Below are 20388 nucleotides of genomic sequence, written 5' to 3' on the forward strand. Positions count from 1 at the left end.
TTTTAAATAAAACATTTTATAATGAGCACATACCATAATTTAGGGCTTCCCTGGTGATTCAGGCGGTGAAGCATCTGCCTGCAATGTGGGAGGACCTGGGTTCGATCCCTGGGTTGGGAAGATCCCCTGGAGAAGGAAACGGCAACCCACTCCAGTGTTCTTGCCTGGAGAATCCCATGGACAGAGGAGCCTGGTGGGCTACAGTCCGTGGGGTCACAAAGAGTCGGACACGACTGAGTGACTTTACTATACTATACTATACTATACTATAAGATGTGTTCAGTTCAGTTCAGTCCCTCAGTCATGGGTGACTCTTTATGACCCCATGGACTGCAGCATGCCAGGCCTCCCTGTCCATCCCCAACTCCTGGAGCTTGCTCAAACTCCATCGAGTTTGTCCATCAAGTCGGTGATGCCATTCAACCATCTCGTCCTCTGTTGTCCCCTTCTCCTCCTGCCTTCAATCTTTGCCAGCATCAGGGTCTTTTCCAGTGAGTCAGTTCTTCACATCAGGTGGCCAAGGTACTGGAGTTTCAGCTTCAGCATCAGTCCTTCCAACAAATATTCAGGACAGATTTCCTTTATGATTGATTGGTTGGATGTCCTTGCAGTCCAAGGGACTCTCAAGAGTCTTCTCCAACACCACATTTCAAAAGCATCAGTTCTTCCGTGCTGTGTATCAGAAGTCAGATAGATACTGATTTAGGTCAGTGACAAGTTTATTGATTCACAGCTTTGAAGTTTGGGGAGAACTCAGTCTTCTACCGATTATAATGTATTTGTTGTTGAATATAGAAAAGGTTTTACTTCATGTAAAAGTGTATACTAATTTTGAAATTGAATTCAGTGCTATAAAAACGCAGATGTATCTGTTTTGTTCAGCTGTCAAGGTAACATTGTTAACTGGTGTAAATACCTTGATTACTAGTTGATCCTTTAGAAATACTGCCTTTCCTTTTATCCACAAAACCAGTGTAGCTAAACTGGCTTCTCCTCTTAAAAGGTTCTTCTTCTGTCAGTGTACAATAGAAAAGACATTTTGCAGTAGAATCTTTACCATCATTTCCGTAAACCTGGCTACAGTCTTTGAGTGTGAATGAGTTCTTCTTTGGGCATTATTACCTTCCTTCCTATTTACTTCTCAAAAGTACATTTCAACCATGTAACTTTGTTTCCAGTGAAATCTTACCATTTTATGTTACCATTATAATCTTTAGGCAGAGGACATACAAAATAAAAAGTTTACTTGTTTTTTTCTAACACATTAAAATGTGTTCTCATTAAAAGGATTTATGCACTTAAATGATTTTTCACCAGTTTCCTTGTGGACTAGTTCTGAGCAGCTCTTCCTGTCATCATGCTAAAAGCAGAACTCTCAGGCAGATGGTTTGTAATGTTACATCAGGTAGCAAGATGATAGTTAAGAAAGGAATTTGAGCTGGACACTGTCTTTAATTATTATTAAATAGAAACCTTAAGAAATGTGATTTTTATGGGGCTTGCATTTCATTATTTATTGCTTAGATTTAAAATACTTTGAAAATTCTCTTTTATCAATATGGAAGAATGAGGGAGAGTGATTTAATATTTGTCCACACTTAGGCCAAAGTGAGAAATGGAACCTCTGTTGCCAAATGAAGAGGTGTCAGTGATGGTTCTGGGTGATGATATTATATGTTATAGGAATGGTTCTTTCTGGTTTATGTTTACTATCCCTAGACCTCAACAGTAATCATACAAAGTAAGAAAGAGCATATTTTTATACACGAAGTTGCTGAGATTTTGAAAGGTGTGCCCAGAATCTCAGCTGAGATTCTAAGTCATGTCTGTCTGACCTCAAAGTTTGTGCCTTGGGAATTAATCCTGGCTACTTCAAAGTGAAAAAAAAAAAAATGTTAGTCTGATTTGTTCCTTAAATTAAGATAAGCCTTAGGGGAGAGAATTGTTTTAAGGGGTTTTCCTGGAATGAAACGGAGAAGGCGATGGCACCCCACTCCGTACTCTCACCTGGAAAATCCCATGGACGGAGGAGCCTGGTGGGCTGCAGCCCATGGGGTTGCGAAGAGTTGGACACGACTGAGTGACTTCCCTTTCACTTTTCGCTTTCATGCATTGGAGAAGGAAATGGCAACCTACTCCAGTGTTCTTGCTTGGAGAATCCCAGGGACGGGGGAGCCTGGTGGGCTGCCATCTATGGGGTCACACAGAGTTGGACACGACTGAAGTGACTTAGCAGCAGCACCAGCAGCCGGAATGAAAAAGAGTTAAGCTGGAGCACGTTGGGAAACTAATCTCCTGTGGAAAGCACCTTATACTTAGTTGCCTTGAAGTGCAATCTGGCAATTTTGTCCCCAAAGTGAAATTTTTTAGTACATTACACTCTACTATATGGTGGCATTATTAGCTCCTTGAGAGAAATAAAATGCCTTTTTTTCCCCCTGATACATTTATTTCAAAAGCTTTATCATGACTTTATCTCTTACTTATTTCTGTCATCCTAGCTCTCTTTGCTATTTCTCACACAGAAGAGACACCCGTCTGCCTCAGAACCTTTACACGACTGAAACATACTCTCTAGTTACCTATGGGACACAGTCTCTCACCTCCTTCAGGACTTTGCTCAGATGTCATCCTCTCCATGAGCCCTTATTCTTTCGGATTTGACATTCCACCCCCCTTCCATCACCACACTCTGTTCTCCAAAGGAGTGGGCAAATTCTAATATGTGATGCTACATAACTTACATATTTATTATGTTTATATTCTTTGGCCTTTTTCCTCCTAGTACAAGTTCCACAAGGACCAAGTGTTTTTGCCTTTTTGACTGTTTTGTTCACTGATGTGGATATATTTTTGCTAAATGAATGATTATATGAAGGAATGTATTTGTGATGCTCTTTCGTGTGTGGGATGGGATGAGGTGAGGTTGGTTACTTGTGTGTGTTTATATAACAAAACTGCTAATATAAGATTCTTTCAAAATATTCTGTCCTAAATTAGGTTTGTGAAGTATGTAGAATACCTTGAGTAAGGCACATTTGGTTTTTCTTCATTTGGGCTATCTGTATTTAAGGGGAAAAAAATGGTTAGCATTTCTGGATATTTAAATCAAAATATTAATAACAAATGAATTTAAAACCACATTCAGCTCCAAGAATGATTGTGATACAGACCTGTTTAGGTTAGTAACTTAGACTTAAATCATTATTAAACAAGAAATTTAAAGAGAAATTGTAGACATTTAAAAATTAATTTATTTTTAACTTTAGTAATTCTATTCTAAGCTTAGCTGAAATTCCCTTGCCCTTGCTTTTTTCTTAAACATGTGCTTTTTCATGTAGTTTGGAATAGAGAAGTAATCTTTTAGCTGAAATGTTAACTGTTAGCCAACTATAGCGCTCACACCTAATATTATCCTATAAGGAGTACAGCATTTGGTCTTATTAGAATAAGTGTATCTGTGAACTCTTTCCTCTGTTCAAGGACCACCTAGCTAGTGCCTTTGAACCCAACCAACATGTTAAGCTTGATGTTAATATTGTTCTCAAATTCAGTTTTCCTTCTTGTAACAAACAGCACCAGTGCCAACCCTTTCTAATTCATTCTGCTGAACAAGATTGCCTTCTTCTTCACTGGTTTAAATTTAGGTTTATGTGGTAACACATTAATCAGATTTACTAGCTAATTATCAGTCACATTCAACATGATAAAAATAAAAAACTGTAGTCTTTTAAAGAATTATTTTGCACTGTTATGAAAATACCTGTTTTGGGTTCAGTTTTCATTGTTAAAATGAGATTTAGAGTAGTTTATTTGTGATGCCTTTATTTACAATATTAATAAAATAAAGTCATAAATCTTAAGAAAATTTTGGATAAATTCTGGATTCCAGCCAAATAATCTTGTCATGCCAGTAAGTATCAGTTTTTGGCTAGGTAAATAAATCCCAACATATCATGCAATCAAATGGATTTTGATTCAGTCAAGTGTAGTTACAAAGGAATTTCAGTACCCAAAAATATATATTCTCAAATAGCCCATGTGACTTTGTGCTGTGGAACTCATTTTTGTGGAATATAAAGCAAGTTTTTCCTTGAAATAAAATGTACTTGTTATAGAGCTTGATTCATTTGTATCCAACTTTTGAGTTATTAAATATAATATTTTTACAGAGTTTAGCAGACAAATGAAATAAAAAAGCAAAAAGGTTAGGTAGTGTTACTAAGAAAACCATTTTATATTTAGAGTCTTATCTCACCAGTGGTGACTACCATCCTCTCTTATTCCACCCAGAGATAATGTGAGGGGGGAAAAAGTAGGTTGTGTGCTAATTGGGTGGTCAACATTCTGAAGTATTTTTAGTGTTGAGACTAAATACAGACCTGAAGGGGAAAAAAACGAAATCTCTTCTCTAGACATATTTATTGATCTTGTGGTTTAAAAGGAGAAAAGTTGATAGAAAAAAGTCACTGATAAGTACAAGGTTTATAACAAGTTCTTCTGTGGTATGTTGCTGAAAATCAGATTTATAAGCTGAAATAACCCAAGAGCTCTTAAAATATCCTATATTCTGCTTTGATATACTCAAGATTTTCTCACAATAGTGTCATGTCTGTTTAATTTATAATTTTATAATGGAGTTAAGAGAGAGATTAGTTTATCTAAGCCCTATAGTAGACCTTTGGCTTGAATTCAACATTATATTCACTGCTTGGAATACTATATACCAAGAGGAATGTTTACCTGTGTTTCAAATAATAGAAAACAGGGATAGTCATATGATCTTATCATCTTGTAGCTTATTGATCATAAGAAAAAGTTTTTTTTTTTTTTTTTCAAGTATGCTGTGCCATGCATAGTTGCTTCAGTCATTTCTGACTCTTTGACACCCCAGGGACTGTAGCCTGCCAAGCTCCTCAGTCCTTGGGATTTTTTAGGAAAGAATACTGGAGTGGGTTGTCATTTCCTCCTCCAGCGGATCTTCCCAACCCAGGGATCAAACCCACATCTCCTGCATTGCAGGCGGATTTTTTCCTGCTCAATTTTTAAAGTATAGATTTGCTAATACACTCCCAGTATATAAATGAGAATCAGTAAAATAAAAACTGTTTGTAATATAGCGTTAAACTGCACCTTTAGATTTAATATGTTTTACCAAGAATTAAAACTTATTTGGTAAAGATGATACTTTTCCTTCCCAGTCGTGGAAAAGATGATACTTTTCCTTCCTTCTATCCACTCTAGAAGTAATATGACTTAATTGAGAAGTGGAGGCCTCATTTTCCAAGGGATTGGGGAAGTCAGGACATCTAAAGTGTTCAGAGCCAGTATTCCTGGTTGCCTACCTAATTGTATTATGCTTTAAGCATTAACATGCTTTGCTTTCAAATTCTCTTTATTGTAGTCTATGCAAGGGAAACTTTCTAAAGAAAAATTGACTACTCAAAAGATGATGGAAGAGCTGGAGAAGAAAGAAAGAAACCTTCAGAGATTAAGAACATTGCTTGATGTGAGTAGAAGAAATTCAGATTGCTTTCAAGGATGATTCAGTACCTATTTAAGTTACAGGAAATGCCTGTTTTGTACATACTCGTAAATCATTTTTTAATTGAAGACTTGATTTTGTTGTGCCAGATAATTAAATTCATTAGGTTTCTTAATAAGATTATAATAAAAAGACAAATTTTTAGTTTTGTATTGTCTTAGAAACAATTTCATACACTTAACTACAGCAAAGTCAGCTGTTACATAGAGATTAGATCCCAAGTCATAAAATGATGCATAAATTGAATATAAACAAAGTTACGCTTGAAAATCCTTAAGGAAGGTAAAATGTAGACACGTCATCTATGGAACAGATCACTTTCTTCATTTAATTATGAGATGAAATATTAATATTTGGCTTGTATTTAACGACATGTTACGTAAAAAGTACTTATTTTAGTTTTTGAGCTGTCATTGTGACATTTTCCTCTAAATAGTTAGAAATACATCTCCAAAAATTAGGGACAGTGCCATTTCAGCACTGTCCCCCCATATAAGAATAAGAATTTTCCTTGATGTTTGGTAATACCTGTCTTAGAAAAATTCCCGCCTTTCTTCCCCAAATGTTAAAACCAGTATCAGTCAAGACCATGTGTTGTGTTTCAGTTTGCTTTTTAAACCTAAAGTTCTTTTCTTCTCCTTAACAGAATCAGGCCTTTTGTCATAGACTCAGATTTGTTATACCTGGATTTGTCTGATTGCTTCCTCATGGTGTCATTTATCTTGTTCTCTACCCCCTGTGTTTCTTGTAAGCTAGAAGTTAAAGCTAAGGATATTAGACTCAGTGCAAACCTTTTTTGGCATGAATACTTGGCAGGTATTTTTCACGTCGTCAAATGATGTGTGTGTGCTTGTCCCCCTGTAAGTGTCACCAACACCCATCTCCCTGGACTGAGGTGGTGACAGGCTGAGTCCTTCCGCTCTAACAGCAGCCTCTGCCGTCAGCGGGTCTGTGGGCTGGTACTCAGGCAAGCGTGTGACTATCCCGTGGGCCAGCACCCTTTCCCTTGATGGTTTTAACATCCACCAATGACCATCTGAGTCATTAGACAATTAAAAGAGTAATTTTTATATCATTCCTTTTACAATTATTAGCTGGCATTCTTCTGTAAAAAATTTTATTTTCCTCATTAACCCAGGCTATTTGGCTTTTCTGAAATTTCCAGTACCACCTGGAAAGTTAGTCAAACTTACCTTTAATTAGTAATTTTCAGGATGAGGAATAAATGGTGGTAATTTGGGGAGTAAGTGAGTGTAGCTTTTTCTGAGCATAATAAATCATGAGCTCATACTGATACTTCTAATTCAGATTTAGCAATTGAGAGTTGCTTGGGCTTTTTTCTTCATCTTTGATTTTATACTTTTCTTTTCCTCTTACGCTGAAAAATTTGGTTCCTATCAACACCGTAACATATATACTTTTTTCTCGATGTACAAAAAATAGTTTCAGATTAGGTAAATCACTGTTGCTGCTGACAATAAAAATACAGGATGAGGTTTCAATTTTCTTTGCAGTTCTTTCTATTCTGGGGATAAATCTCGTAGCAAATTACGTAACAACCAAGGTACTTTTAATATGAGACCTTGGGAGACTCCCTAGAAACTGAGTCTGTTGGAATTTATGTTTCGTCTCTCAGATTCACCCTCGGACATCAGATGGCACAGAGAAACCCTTTCCAGTATTTGAATTCTTTTTCTCTCCCTTTTTATTTTTCTTACTGCATGTATGCAGTTAAATCTGGTTACTGTGCATGTAATATGACTTCACTGTTTTGTTTATAGACTTGGGTGGGAGAATGTCAACCTTTATGGCTTTTGAGTACCTTTTCTCTGTTCTGACAGCCTGATTTTTGTTTTCTTTATCCAATGCAGAACCAAAGACAAACAGAAGAGACCTGCTCTTTATTGGATCAGGGCCAGGAAGCAGAACAGTCCAGGCAGCAGACCGTTCTTTGCAAAAGGCCACTCTTTGATTTGAGTGTGATTGATCAGCTGTTCAAGGAAATGTCCTATTGTTTGCTTGACTTGAAGGCATTGTGTAGTATTCTTAATCAGCGTGCTCAGGGCAAGGAGCCTAATCTTTCTTTATTACTGGGAATCAGATGTAAGTGGCTAATGACTTGTCCTAACTGTATTGCCTAACAATTAGAAACATATCTTCTTGAATTAGAAATGTCTGTCTTTTCCCTATTTATTTTTATCTCCCTTCCTACTTAGATTTATAAATTTCTGAATCAGTCTATGGCTCTGAATACCTGTAACTGCTTCATAGCTAGAACTTGCCTCATTGGATTTATAAAAATGAGGAGGGTCATGGTTGATATGGACTGCCACTTGGAAGAATGCCTATAAATCCACATATATGGATGAGTTAGGAGATGTTGCCTGTGCAGAATTCAGTACGTGACCAGAATGGTAGTTAAGTGTGATTTTCTGATTATTTTCCTAAAAGTGATGATTCTCTTTGCTTTCGTGGTGATTGTATTAAATTAATGACCCATCCATCAGTCCGCTGGTAAAATATCTGAGAGAAAATACTTAGAAGCTTTCCTGTGTATGTTCTGTGGCAGCTATTTAATGTAGGTGCCGATGCTGCCACATGAGCCAGTTTTCGTGCCTGGAGCTCTGTTGTCCTTGCGATGTGCACCTGCTGGCTTTCTCCCTTTCCATGTGACACCCACCCGTTCTGCCTCATTCTTCCCTCCTGCACCCTGATGGTGAGGGCTGCCTCAGTACTATCCTAGGGTCTGGTCCCTTCTCTGCTACTTTTGCTGGAACACTCAACTTACATAAGGGCCCAAAATCATTATAATATTGATATGTTGGTCTCTTTTTAATATAGAGGAAATGGACTTCAGTAAGGAGAAATGAGTGGAATAAGACCATAATGTTTCTATACCAACATGTTATATTGAGTAATTGCTTAATAATATGATTACTATGTGGAGAAGGAAATGGCAACCCACTCCAGTGTTCTTGCCTGGAGAATCCCAAGGACGGGGGAGCCTGGTGGGCTGCCGTCTATGGGGTCGCACAGGGTTGGACACAACTGAAGCGACTTTGCAGCAGCAGCAGCAGCGTGATTACTATGTGACTGAGTGGAGACTAGTTTTATTTCCAGTTTCATCAAAGAGATTCTACAGTCTTGTATCATAATAGTTATTTTGGCAAACCAAATAATACTCCTGATCATGTAACTGTACTCAGAGATGTCAGCAGAAGTTTCTTTTCCATGAATGTAAGAACACATACATGAGTGTGAGTATATAGAAAGCACTTTGAAAGAAATTTGAAGTATAGTTGATTTACAGGGTTGTGTGTTAGTTTCTGGTGTACAACAAAGAGATTCAGTTATACATATAAAATATATATTTCATTATAGGTTATTATAAGATATCAAATACAGTTCCTGTGTTATGGAGTAGGACCTTGTTGTGTTTTACATACAGTAGTTTGTATCTGTTAATCCCATGAAAGAAAGTGAAAGTGTTAGCCGCTCAGTTGTGTCCGACTCTTTGTGATCCCATAGACTGTAGCCTGCCAGGCTCCTCTGTCCGTGGAATTCTCCAGGCAAGAATACTGGAGTGGGTAGCCATTCCCTTCTCCAGGGGATCTTCCCAACCCAGGGATCAAACCTGAGTCTCCCGTATGGCAGGCAGATTCTTTACCATCTGAGCCACCAAGGAAGCCCATACTCCTCCTTTATTCCTCTCCCCTTTTCCTCTCTGGTAATGATGTTTGTCTTCTATGTCTGTGAGTCTGTTTCTGTTTTTCAGATAAATTCATTTGTGTTGTATTTTAGATTCCACTTATAAATGACACCATATGGTATTTGTCTTAATCATCCTTACTTCGTATAGTATGATAATTTCTAGGTCCATCCATGTTGCTACAAATGATGTTATTTTATTCTTTTCATGGCAGTTCTGTATTTAGTTTTTTGAGGACCCTCCATAAGGTTTTACATCGTGGTTGCACAATTTATACTCCCACCAGCAATGGAGGAGGGTTCCCCTTCCTCCACCCCCATTTATTGTTGGTGGGCTTTTTAGTGACCAACATTCTGAATGGTGTGGGATAGTACCTCACTATAGTTTTGATTTGCATTTCTCTGATAATTAGCAACATTAAGCATATTTTCATGTGCCTATCAGCCATCTGTATGTCTTCTTTGGAGAATTACTTGTTTAGGTCTTCTGCCCATTTTTTTATTCCGTTAGTTGTTTTTAAAACACTTTAATGTTTAAGTATATTCAGTCACTCAGTAAACATTAATCAAATGCCTTCTATAGTCCAAGCACTGAAGTGCTGATAATGCACATAAATTTAACACAGTTCCTGCTCACACATTAACCACAATATTAGAGCATTCAAATAAGTGCTATAATTGAAATTTGATCAGAGGACAGTGCGAGCACAGGGGGGAAAAACAGTGAAATCTACCTGGGAGGGGCTGTGAAGCCTCCATGGGGGTGTTTGGCTTGAATCTCAAAGGAGGAGAAGTTTGATGGGTGATCATGGGGTGTTGGAAGTTAGCAGTCATCTCTTGGAGCAAGAAATAAAAGCTTACACACAAAAGACTCATTTTCTCCACTATTTTAGGGCTGGCCATCCTTTCGGTTATTTTGTAACCTTCTACCTTTGCGCTGCTTATATAGCGTTTATTAACTTTTTCAGTGTTAGGGTAAGAGAGCAACCCTAACATGAGTGAAAGGGAGATTCAGCAATCTTGGCACCATGTAGACTCCCTCCAGTCCGTTAGGGTTTAATCCCAGAGTCCTTACCTTATAGTCTGGCCTTGTGAAAATTTGACCAACCAGCTAATTTCTCAAAAACAGCGGAGGTTTTCTTGATCCTTATCTCATCACCCCATCAACTATCTGTTGACACTGTTCACCTCACCCTTGTTAAAGCTCTGCTTCCATGGTTTCCATGACATCATTCTCTAGGTTCTGCTTCTACCTTTATGACTGCTCAGCCTCAATCTGTGAAATTCTCTACGACTTAAATACTGGCAGGCCTGCTGGAAACTTTTGTTGTTGGTCTTTTGTTTTTGTTTACTTTTTCCAAGTAATCTTGTACATACCCACTTGTTTTCTGTTTTCCCTGTACCTTTGACCCATAAAGATATTTATCTCTCACCCTGCCTAGACATTCATCCCCTTTCAGCTCCTGACTTTACTCACCTGTACGTTAGAACCAGCAGTTTCATAGGTATCGCAGACTCAATATGTCTGAAACAGAACCTACTTTTCTTCCCTCCCTAAACCTGTTCCTCCTCTCAATGAGTAGAACCACTATCCAGCTATCAACCCAACCCAGATTTTATCCTCTACCCTCTCGTTCACCAATCTGTGTCCTATGCCTAATCCCTGGGCCCCTTCCCAAGCTGCCTGGTAATCAAACTTCATCATGTCTGTGAACCCCTTCCTACTTGTAACATTTATTCCTGCTGCCACATCTCCATTGCACTCTTGCCTTAATTCAAACTTTAATAGTCCTTCATCTGGACTGGTTTCTCTGTCAACCATTGTGCCCCACCCCCCCATCCCTAATCATCTTTTTTTTTTAATTTTCTTTTTAATTTTTTTATTGAATGATAATTGCTTTACAGAATTTTATTGTTTTCTGTCAAACCTCAACATGAATCAACCATAGGTACACATATAACTGCTCCCTTTTGAACCTCCCTCTCATCTCCTGCCCCATCCCACCCCTCTAGATTGATACAGAGCCTGTGTTTGAGTTTCCTGAGTCATATAGCAAATTTCCATTGGCTATCTATTTTACATATGGTAATGTAAGTTTCCATGTTACTCTTTCCATACATCTCACTCTCCTCCCCTCTTCCCATGTCCATAAGTCTATTTTCTATGTCTGTTTCTCCATTGCTGCCCTGTAAATAAATTCTTCAGTACCATTTTTCTAGATTCTGTATATGTGTGTTAGAATATGATATTTATCTTTCTCTTTCTGACTCACTTCACTCTGTATAATAGGTTCTAGGTTCGTCCACCTCACCAAAACTGACTCAAATGTGTTCCTTTCTATGGCTGAGTAATATTCTATTGTGTATATGTACCACAACTTCTTTATCCATTCATCTGTCAGTGGACATCTAGGTTACTTCCATGTTCTAGCTATTGTAAATAGTGCTGCAGTGAACAATGGGATCAGTTCAGTCGCTCAGTCGTGTCCGACTCTTTGCGACCCCATGAATCGCAGCACGCCAGGCCTCCCTGTCCATCACCAACTTCACTCACACTCACATCCATTGAGTCAGTGATGCCATCCAGCCATCTCATCCTATGTTGTCCCCTTCTCCTCCTGCCCCCAATCCCTCCCAGCATCAGAGTCTTTTCCAGTGAGTCAACTCTTTGCATGAGGTGGCCAAAGTACTGGAGTTTCAGCTTTAGCATCATTCCTTCCAAAGAAATCCCAGGGCTGATCTCCTTCAGAATGCACTGATTGGATCTCCTTGCAGTCCAAGGGACTCTCAAGAGTCTTCTCCAACACCACAGTTCAGAAGCATCAATTCTTCGGTGCTCAGCTTTCTTCACAGTCCAACTCTCACATCCATACATGACCACTGGAAAAACCATAGCCTTGACTAGATGGACCTTTGTTGGCAAAGTAATGTCTCTGCTTTTGAATATGCTATCTAGGTTGGTCATAACTTTCCTTCCAAGGAGTAAGCGTCTTAATTTCATGGCTGCAATCACCATCTGCAGTGATTTTGGAGCCCAAAAAAATAAAGTCTGACACTGTTTCCACTGTTTCCCCATCTATTTCCCATGAACAATGGGATACATGTGTCTTTTTCAACCCTGACTTCCTCAGGGTATATACCTAGGAGTGGGATTGCTGGGTCATATGGTGGTTTTATTCCTAGTTTTTTAAGGAATCTCCATACCGTCTTCCATAATGGCATATCAGTTTACATTCCCACCAACAGTGCAAGAGCATTCACTTTTCTCCACACCCTCTCCAGCATTTATTGTGTGTAGACTTTTTGATGATGGCCATTCTGACCAGTGTGAAGTGATATCTCATTGTAGTTTTGATTTGCATTTCTCTAATAATGAGCAATGCTGAGCATCTTTTCATGTGTTTGTTAGCCATCTGTATGTCTTCTTTGGAGAAATGTCTGTTTATGTCTTTTGCCCACTTTTTGATTGGGTTGTTTGATTTTCTGACATTGAGTTGTATGAGCTGCTTGTATAGTTTGGAAATTAACCCTTTGTCGGTTGTTTCATTTGCTATTATTATCTCCCATTCTGAGGGTTGTCTTTTCACCTTGCTTATAGTTTCCTTTGCTGTGCAAAAGCTTTTATGTTTAATCGGGTCCCGCTTGTTTACTATTGTTTTTATTTCCATTACTCTAGGAGGTGGTTCATGGAGGATCTTGCTTGATTTGTCACTGAGTGTTCTACCTATGTTTTCCTCTAAGAGTTTTATAGTTTCTAGTTTTACATTTATGTCTTTAATCCATTTTGAGTTTATCTTTGTGTCTGGTGTTAGGAAGTGTTCTGATTTCATTCTTTGATGTGTAGGTGTCCAGTTTTCCCAGCACCATTTATTGAAGAGGCTCTTTTTGCTCCATTGTATATTCTTGCCTCCTTTGTCAAAAATAAGGTACCCATAGGTGCATGGGTTTATTTCTGGGCTTTCTTTCTTTTTCCATTGGTCTATATTTCTGTTTTTGTGCCAGTACCACACTGTCTTGATGGACTGTAGCTTTGTAGTAGTATCTGAAGTCAGGAAGCTTGCTTCCTCCAGTTCCATTCTCGAGACTGCTTTGGCTATTTGAGTCTTTTGTGTTTCTGTATGAACTGTGAAATTTTTTGTTCTAGTTCTGTGAACTGTGTTTCTGTATGAACTGTGAAATTTTTTGTTCTAGTTCTGTGAAAAATGCCATTGGTAATTTGATAGGGATCGCATTGAATCTGCAGATTGCATTTGGTAGTATAGTCATTTTCACAATATTGATTCTTCCTCCCCAGGAACATGGAATATCTCTCTATCTGTTTATTTCATCTTTGATTTCTTTCATTAGTGTCTTATAATTTTCTGTGTACAGTTCTTTTGTCCCCTTAGGTAAGTTTATTCCTAAATATTTAATTCTCTTTGTTTCAATGGTGAATGGGATTGATTCCTTCATTTCTCTTTCTGATTTTTCATTGTTAGTATATAGAAATGCAACTGATTTTTGTGTGTTGATTTTGTATTCTGCAACTTTGCTAAATTCACTTGTTCTCTTCCTTATGTTGCTGTAGCCTTTGTGTCATGGGCGGTTACCTAGGACACCTGACTGGATTTGCTTGTTTATGGAATGTATGTAAATCATTAAGAATAAGCCACCAGGTGCATTATTTTGCTGACCTCAGCACTCAGTACAATGTCTAGATCATGGATCATGAACAATAAAACAGTTAAATTAGTATTTGTTAAAATAATATGTTATCTGATTCTGAACTCAGCCCTTACCCTCAATGATTTAGCCATTGGGCAGTTGGCTCTCAGCCTGATTCAATCGTTTGGAATTCAAATGTTTGGAATCCCAGCATACACACACACACACATACTCAATTCTTCATACTTTGCAGTCTGTAAAAATATAAGATAGTGCCCCTTACCACCCAAAAGATTTTCAGATTTTTGTCTCTAGTTGGGTTTGAAGAGAGCTATTAGCATGTTCCTTTTTACTCTGGGAATATTGTCATCCATTAAACCTATTGAATTTGTGTGTATCACTGTATGAATTTATGCATTTTCTCTAGCAAAATTTTAAAAGGACCAAATAGATAAGATCCATTTACTGTAGTGCAAAATTTAAACCTGAGCTTGACCTGTATTGAGTGTATAGCATTATATTTCCAATGATAATTAGGCTGAAAATCCTAAAATGCCTTTGTTACCAAAAAAATGTGACATTTTCTCCATGTTCTGTATCCACAGCAATGAACTGTTCAGCTGAAGAAACTGAGAATGACCACAGCCCAGAAGCACTCACTAAAAAACTGTCAGATGTATGCCAGTTACGGAGGGACATAGATGAACTGCGGACCACAATATCGGACCGCTATGCTCAGGACATGGGAGACAACTGCGTTACCCAGTGACCAGTGTTGGGCCCACAGCAATAACGACCCATTGCAAAGTGCTGCTGTGTTAAGTTCTTCATGTTTCTCTCCAGGAGCCATGATAGAAAGTTGCAAGTGACATGTGTCTTGCTGCATAGGTTTTTTTCTGTGGATTTGTTCTGTCGCAGAAGAATTGGGATGTGAGAAAGTTTCGAAGGGGCTTATCTAATCAGGCAAAAAAAAATTAAATTGCCATTTGAAAAATACGATAAAATGTATAAGAAAAAAAAAATCTGTATTCTCAAACTACTGACTGTAGGACCAAGCTGTGAAGAGTGCCCTTCAGATAAAGGGATAGAATTTCTTTTACTCACATAATTGTGTGTGTGTGTGTGTGTGTGTGTGTGCATGTGTACTTATTTACAAAATTGTAAGGATTTCTAAGATCAAAACAGAGCTTCTGAGAAAGGCACACACTATATTCTTGTGCTTCTTTTTTTTCTTCATGGAGAAGCTTGTGTTGTACTTGGGGTTTTCAAGGTTGGCTCAGCAAGAGTTCCCACCAAGCAAGTGTTGTAACAGCAGTACAGCAGCAAAACCTTTTGTGTTTTGAATGATCACTGTGCTGAGATGGTGAGGTTGTGGGGTTGGGTTGATTTTCGTACTGTAGACAGGTCAGCGATTTTTCCAGAGTGATTGTGAATCCTGTAAGAGGTATGAAATACCGATGTGATGGTTAATCCCATTAGCATTATAATTTATGTATTACAAGGTGATTTAACATAATCTGAACTAATTTTAACATGTCCCTTACTATTTACAATTTTTATTTATAGATTATATATATATATATATATCAGTGTAAACAAAGCCATATACAATTAATGCAAACCTAAGGCCACAGATCATTATTGTAAAATGAACAAAATGACTCTGGAACAATAATTCGTTTATCCAAATCTCCAGTGTTTACATTTTCAACAGTTTTGTATCTGTTTTGAAGTTGAAACCACTTTAAGAAAAAATCAACCTGTATTCTTTATATCTGAATTATCACTAGCATAGAACAAAATCTAAACCTAAGTGATACTGAAATTCCTTTTATTAGGTAAAGTACATTAAAAACAGGGTTCTTCATAGAATATAAACTTGCCCCAGTTAGTTGTTCTTCTAGGGTATAAGATATCACGATGAAATACAACTGATTTTTTTAGTAGACATGCAATCATTTAAACTTCCAAATGAGTATTTCCCTATTTTAGTTGTATCTCGGAAGGAGTTTATACTTTATTACCTTCAGAGCATTTAGTACATTCTTTTGAATGTACTTAGTTGTGGCAATCAATGTCCTTTATACATTGGTTTTGATTTATCTCTTGATACAGCCCCAAGTCTCATTTAGGTCAAGACAATAGTAGGTAGAAGGAACAAAGGATGAAAATCAAGCTGTAGAATATTGTTTGGGGCAAGAGCAGATCACGTCTGTTTTCTTGCCAGACTTATATTAATGGTATAAAGGCTGCTCCTAGGAAAATATGCTCCTGAATAATTTCAGCAGTGAAAACATCTTTGGGATAGACCTTCAAAGAAACTACCCAGGAAGACATTCAGCTCAGAATTTGACTTACAGACAGTTCTCAACAGTTATTCAATAGTTACATTTCAGCAATCAGTTATAATACATTGTAAGGACATCAGCCTTCCCTTCTGTTCAGTGCCTGAGTCCTCCCTGCCATTTAATGTCTTAGGATCTGGACACTAAGAAATCAGTGCATTGTAGGGATTCTGCTTCCCACGGTCCTTAAGTTAAAAAGGAGGGACTTGGTCAGTAGCAAAAATTTGGCTTTCTAAGATGTTCATCTGTTTTTGAATGTTGGTGGTTTAAGACAATCAAGGAGTAGTAAATTTATACCAAAAATCTGATACAGAGAATTCTGCCTTGTAAAAATTAATATCTGTAAAAATGGTCATTTATAGTTAAGTAGATAATTAGCATCTAAATAGATAATCCACAAGTGTAGCACACATTTTTACATTCTCTTTTAATAGAATCCCCTCCCCCCACCCTCAACCTCCACAATTTTGAAAATAAAGGTACTCTAAAATAATAGTGATAATGGGCAAATAATCACTGATGTGGATCACTAGGTTCTTACTAAAATGTATATGTTTGGGAGTTTTATGGTTATTAGTGTTGTTTAAACAAACTTTTGGTCATTTGTTTTGACTGTAGATGCTTTGTTTTCCACCTTTGTTGTGATAAAATAATTTATATTTTTAAAAAGTACGTTTTCAAAAACAAAAAATTTGACTTAATTTACATATCTGGGGGTAAAAAATTTTAACCTAACAGAAAATTAACTAACTACTGCTGATATATTTCAGTTTCCAAAATGTATCCCCTCCATGAAAAGGAGAATTAAGGTGTAATAATTTAAGTATAACCTTGAATTACAGACTGTTTATCTCTTGGAATCTGGGTTTCGTAAAGGGTCCTAGATAATAAGCAGACAGCCTTGGAGGGGATTTTGGGGGAAATAAAGCTATTAGCAGTCTAATTTGTCAGTATTTAATTTTGATTTTTTAGAAAATTCCCTTCTCCAAGACAACCTTTTATGTTAGAATAGTAAGAATAATGATATCTCTTTAAAAACAAAGATTTTACTGTTAGACTAGATAAGGTGGACAAGTAGAAACTCTATAGTGTCGTGTCCTAGTTTGAAGTAGGATATTCTTAGGAGTTATTACAGTGATTATCTGTCTGAGGTGAAAATTAACCTAAGTTTTAAAGTAAATCTATTTGAAATTTGCTTAAGTATTGACTTAGGTAAGCCTTGCCTGAGTTTGTTTGTTTCTTTTTTTTTTTTCAATAAGTGTGGCCCCTTTTTGTGTTTGAAATAGGAGTCAGTATTCAATGTTAACCATATTTTTATATATTATTTGTTTTGATCATGACAATTTATTAAGCTGAATTAGACTTCTTTCAGTAGCTCATTAGAGACAATCTCAAGGGCTGGAAAGTGTTACTAAAATGGATATTGTACATTTCCACAATAATGTACAATAATGAATGACTAATGAAATTATAAATTTTGTCATAGTTCAAGACTTATTAATAGGATTCTCTTAGATGGCATTTTTAAAGGAACTACTTTATTAGGAGAATGTTCTTTCAATATCAGTAATAGTTCATTGAATAATACAGTAGCTGAGAACTTGGACTGTATTTTTACATCACATAGTTCAGCTCAGGCACATCTTTGGATTTTGGCATTCTCTTATGCAGCTTTGTATCATTGTAGATACATAATTACAAAAATAAGCAATTCTCATAACCATGCTTACTCAGACAATGTCATTTGAAACTGCCAGTAGCTAGAGGTCTCAGAGCCAAAGTTAATTCATTTTGTTTCCATTTTTGACAGTTTTTTTTCCAGTATTCACAAAACATAAAATTTCTAGCTTCACCCCAAAATGTCATGCTGGAAATTGCTGTATAATAATAACTTGCATTTAATCATGAAGAGGGAAAGGTTTTGGATATTTGGATTTTTATCTTATTTAAAAGAAGCATTGAGTATATTAAGAATGTAGTTTCAAATCAATGTCATTAACAACACTGTTCAACTGCATACATGAAGAACCTTTTGTGCCTTTTTGCCTGCAGTAAGCATTCATTTCTATTTACATGAGCTGTAAGAATGTTGATGGTTATTGCACCTTGTTCTTCTGTAAATAGACTTGATTAAGGATTTTCATTTAAAGCAAGGAGCAGTTTTCGTTACTAGGTAGATACCTTAATAAACATAAAGGGAGTTATCAAATAATACATCTTTGGAGTCCAACCTTTTCCCTGTTTAGTGAGCAGGAAACTCCTTTGGAATGTAGTCATTTGTGTGTATGTGTGTATATATATATATGTATAGTTATTTAAATACATAAACATAAAATTCAGCATCACATTGGTGTGATGTCAAGAAGTAGTAAGGTGCTAGGTGGCTACATTAAAAGCACAGCAGAGTATACCATCAGTAACTATGACTGGTGGCTTTTATAAACTAGGTTCAGTTTTTGAACCGCCCAGAATACCTCATGTGTAAATACAATAGTCATGACTTAATTGAAATACAGTTATTGTAAAAAGAATGTGAAGCCACTGGTTGGCTTATGCCTTCTGATTATTATCCTTGCCTCTTTTTTTGTAAAGGGGTTGTTTTTTGTTTTTGTTTTTTAATAGGGTTTACAGCTAGAATTTTGAATGCCAAAGTTCTATTTATTAAATTTTAAAAAGTTTTCGATGTTAATGGCTAAGTATTTTTCCACTGGACTATTGTTTGTTGATGTTGGAATTTGTATTAACAGAGAAATAAATTTTTTATAAAAAATTTATGTCTACCAAGTGCCTAATGTTGATATAAAAATGTATTTGAAATTTCACACTCTGAATTCTCAATGACAAGAATATGCTGGCTTGACTCAAAGTTTTCTTTATGCAAGAAAAACTTACTAGAACAGGGGCACTTCTGCCTCCTATGTCTGTCTGAGGGTTTCTTTTCAGTCATTGCAAAGCATTTTGTCAGGCCTTTTCCTTAAAGGGTACTGAGATTTCCTGATGGCATAAATGCAAGGCATGGCTATGCATTTCAGCTCATAGAACTGTATCTCTACTTTGAATTTCTAAAATTCTTATTTGAATCAAGAGTCTTCTCTACTTTTCTAACAGACAAAATCAGATTTCTGTTTTTTATATTGCTAAAGGATTGGCAAGGTAAATCTTTTTTATTTCCTCCCTTCTAATCAGAGATTAAAACCTTACTGAAACATATACAAATAAGACCTTGTTAAAAGATTGCTCTGCAGAGGCCTCAACATCTCAGATTGATGGCGCCCTGGGTCCTTGCTCTAAGTCATATGTGCCTTCATGTTGCCTGCTGGTTAACATTTGGATTAGCAGCGTCTGTTTCTAGTCCAGTTAACTTGGCATTGCTGTCAGGAGTTTTTAATGAGGCATCTAATTCAGTTAACAGGAAAAAGAAGCATGCATTACAGACCCCATAGGTTGTAAGCAAATGACTTGGAAATAAAAACAGAATAGATAAAGTCCTTGAGTATCTCCAAGGTTATTAATGAACAGTCTTCTGCTTTATAAGAAAACATATGATCATTTTGATCTGCTTTTAAAAATAAAGTTTCAGTGTAGTCAGCAAAGGCTTTTGATGGGGTTCATCCCAGTGATTTTGCCAGTACTTTGAGCTTCCTTTTTAGGCCAGTTTCCCAACCAACCAGTCTTTCTGTGTAGAAATACAGAGGACTCAGTTTAAAAGAGGAGTAAATATCCTCTTAGTGTTGGTGCAAAATGATGGCATGTGGATCCAGTAGAGCAAATCATTTACAAATAAATAGCACTCTAACATCATGTCACTTAAGATGGTCTCCTTGATTTAGTGGAGATTCCCATTTGAGCACTGAAATTGTGACAAAGATTTCTTCAATGTTCAAAGAAAACTGCTCTCCCTGATAAATTCAGTGTGATCACAAAAAGAAAAAACAGCTTCCCATTTCAGCCACCTGTTTTTACTTAAACACAGTCTCACTTCACAATCTCCATAAATTCCTTTATAATAGAAGTTTTAATGAAACATACACCTACCCTACTCTGTGACCTGGAAATTCCAGTCTAGGTGTTTACTTGAGATAAACACAAACATTCATCTAAAAAGAGACTTGTAAATGAATGTTCACAGTGGTTTTATCCATAATA

General features: G+C 36.8%; 1 protein-coding gene across 11 annotated transcripts in view; it reads left to right on the plus strand.

The window, feature by feature from the left end:
• CEP85L (centrosomal protein 85 like) overlaps positions 1–15714 on the plus strand; it is a 140740-nt gene extending 125026 nt beyond the window's left edge. For 8 of the 11 annotated variants that reach the window (XM_055535063.1, XM_055535066.1, XM_055535065.1 and 5 more), the window contains 3 exons: positions 5405–5509; positions 7417–7648; positions 14503–15714. In XM_055535063.1, coding sequence (XP_055391038.1) covers positions 5405–5509; positions 7417–7648; positions 14503–14666 — 501 coding nt within the window. In that variant the 3' untranslated portion in view covers positions 14667–15714. Of the gene's footprint in view, positions 1–5404; positions 5510–7416; positions 7649–13820; positions 13879–14502 lie in introns of all 11 variants that reach the window. The other 3 variants (XM_055535068.1, XM_055535073.1, XM_055535074.1) reach the window with 3 other exon arrangements.
• Positions 15715–20388: the final 4674 nt, after the last annotated feature.

The sequence above is a fragment of the Bubalus kerabau genome, chromosome 9 (assembly GCF_029407905.1).
Source record: "Bubalus kerabau isolate K-KA32 ecotype Philippines breed swamp buffalo chromosome 9, PCC_UOA_SB_1v2, whole genome shotgun sequence".
Lineage (NCBI taxonomy): Eukaryota > Metazoa > Chordata > Mammalia > Artiodactyla > Bovidae > Bubalus > Bubalus kerabau.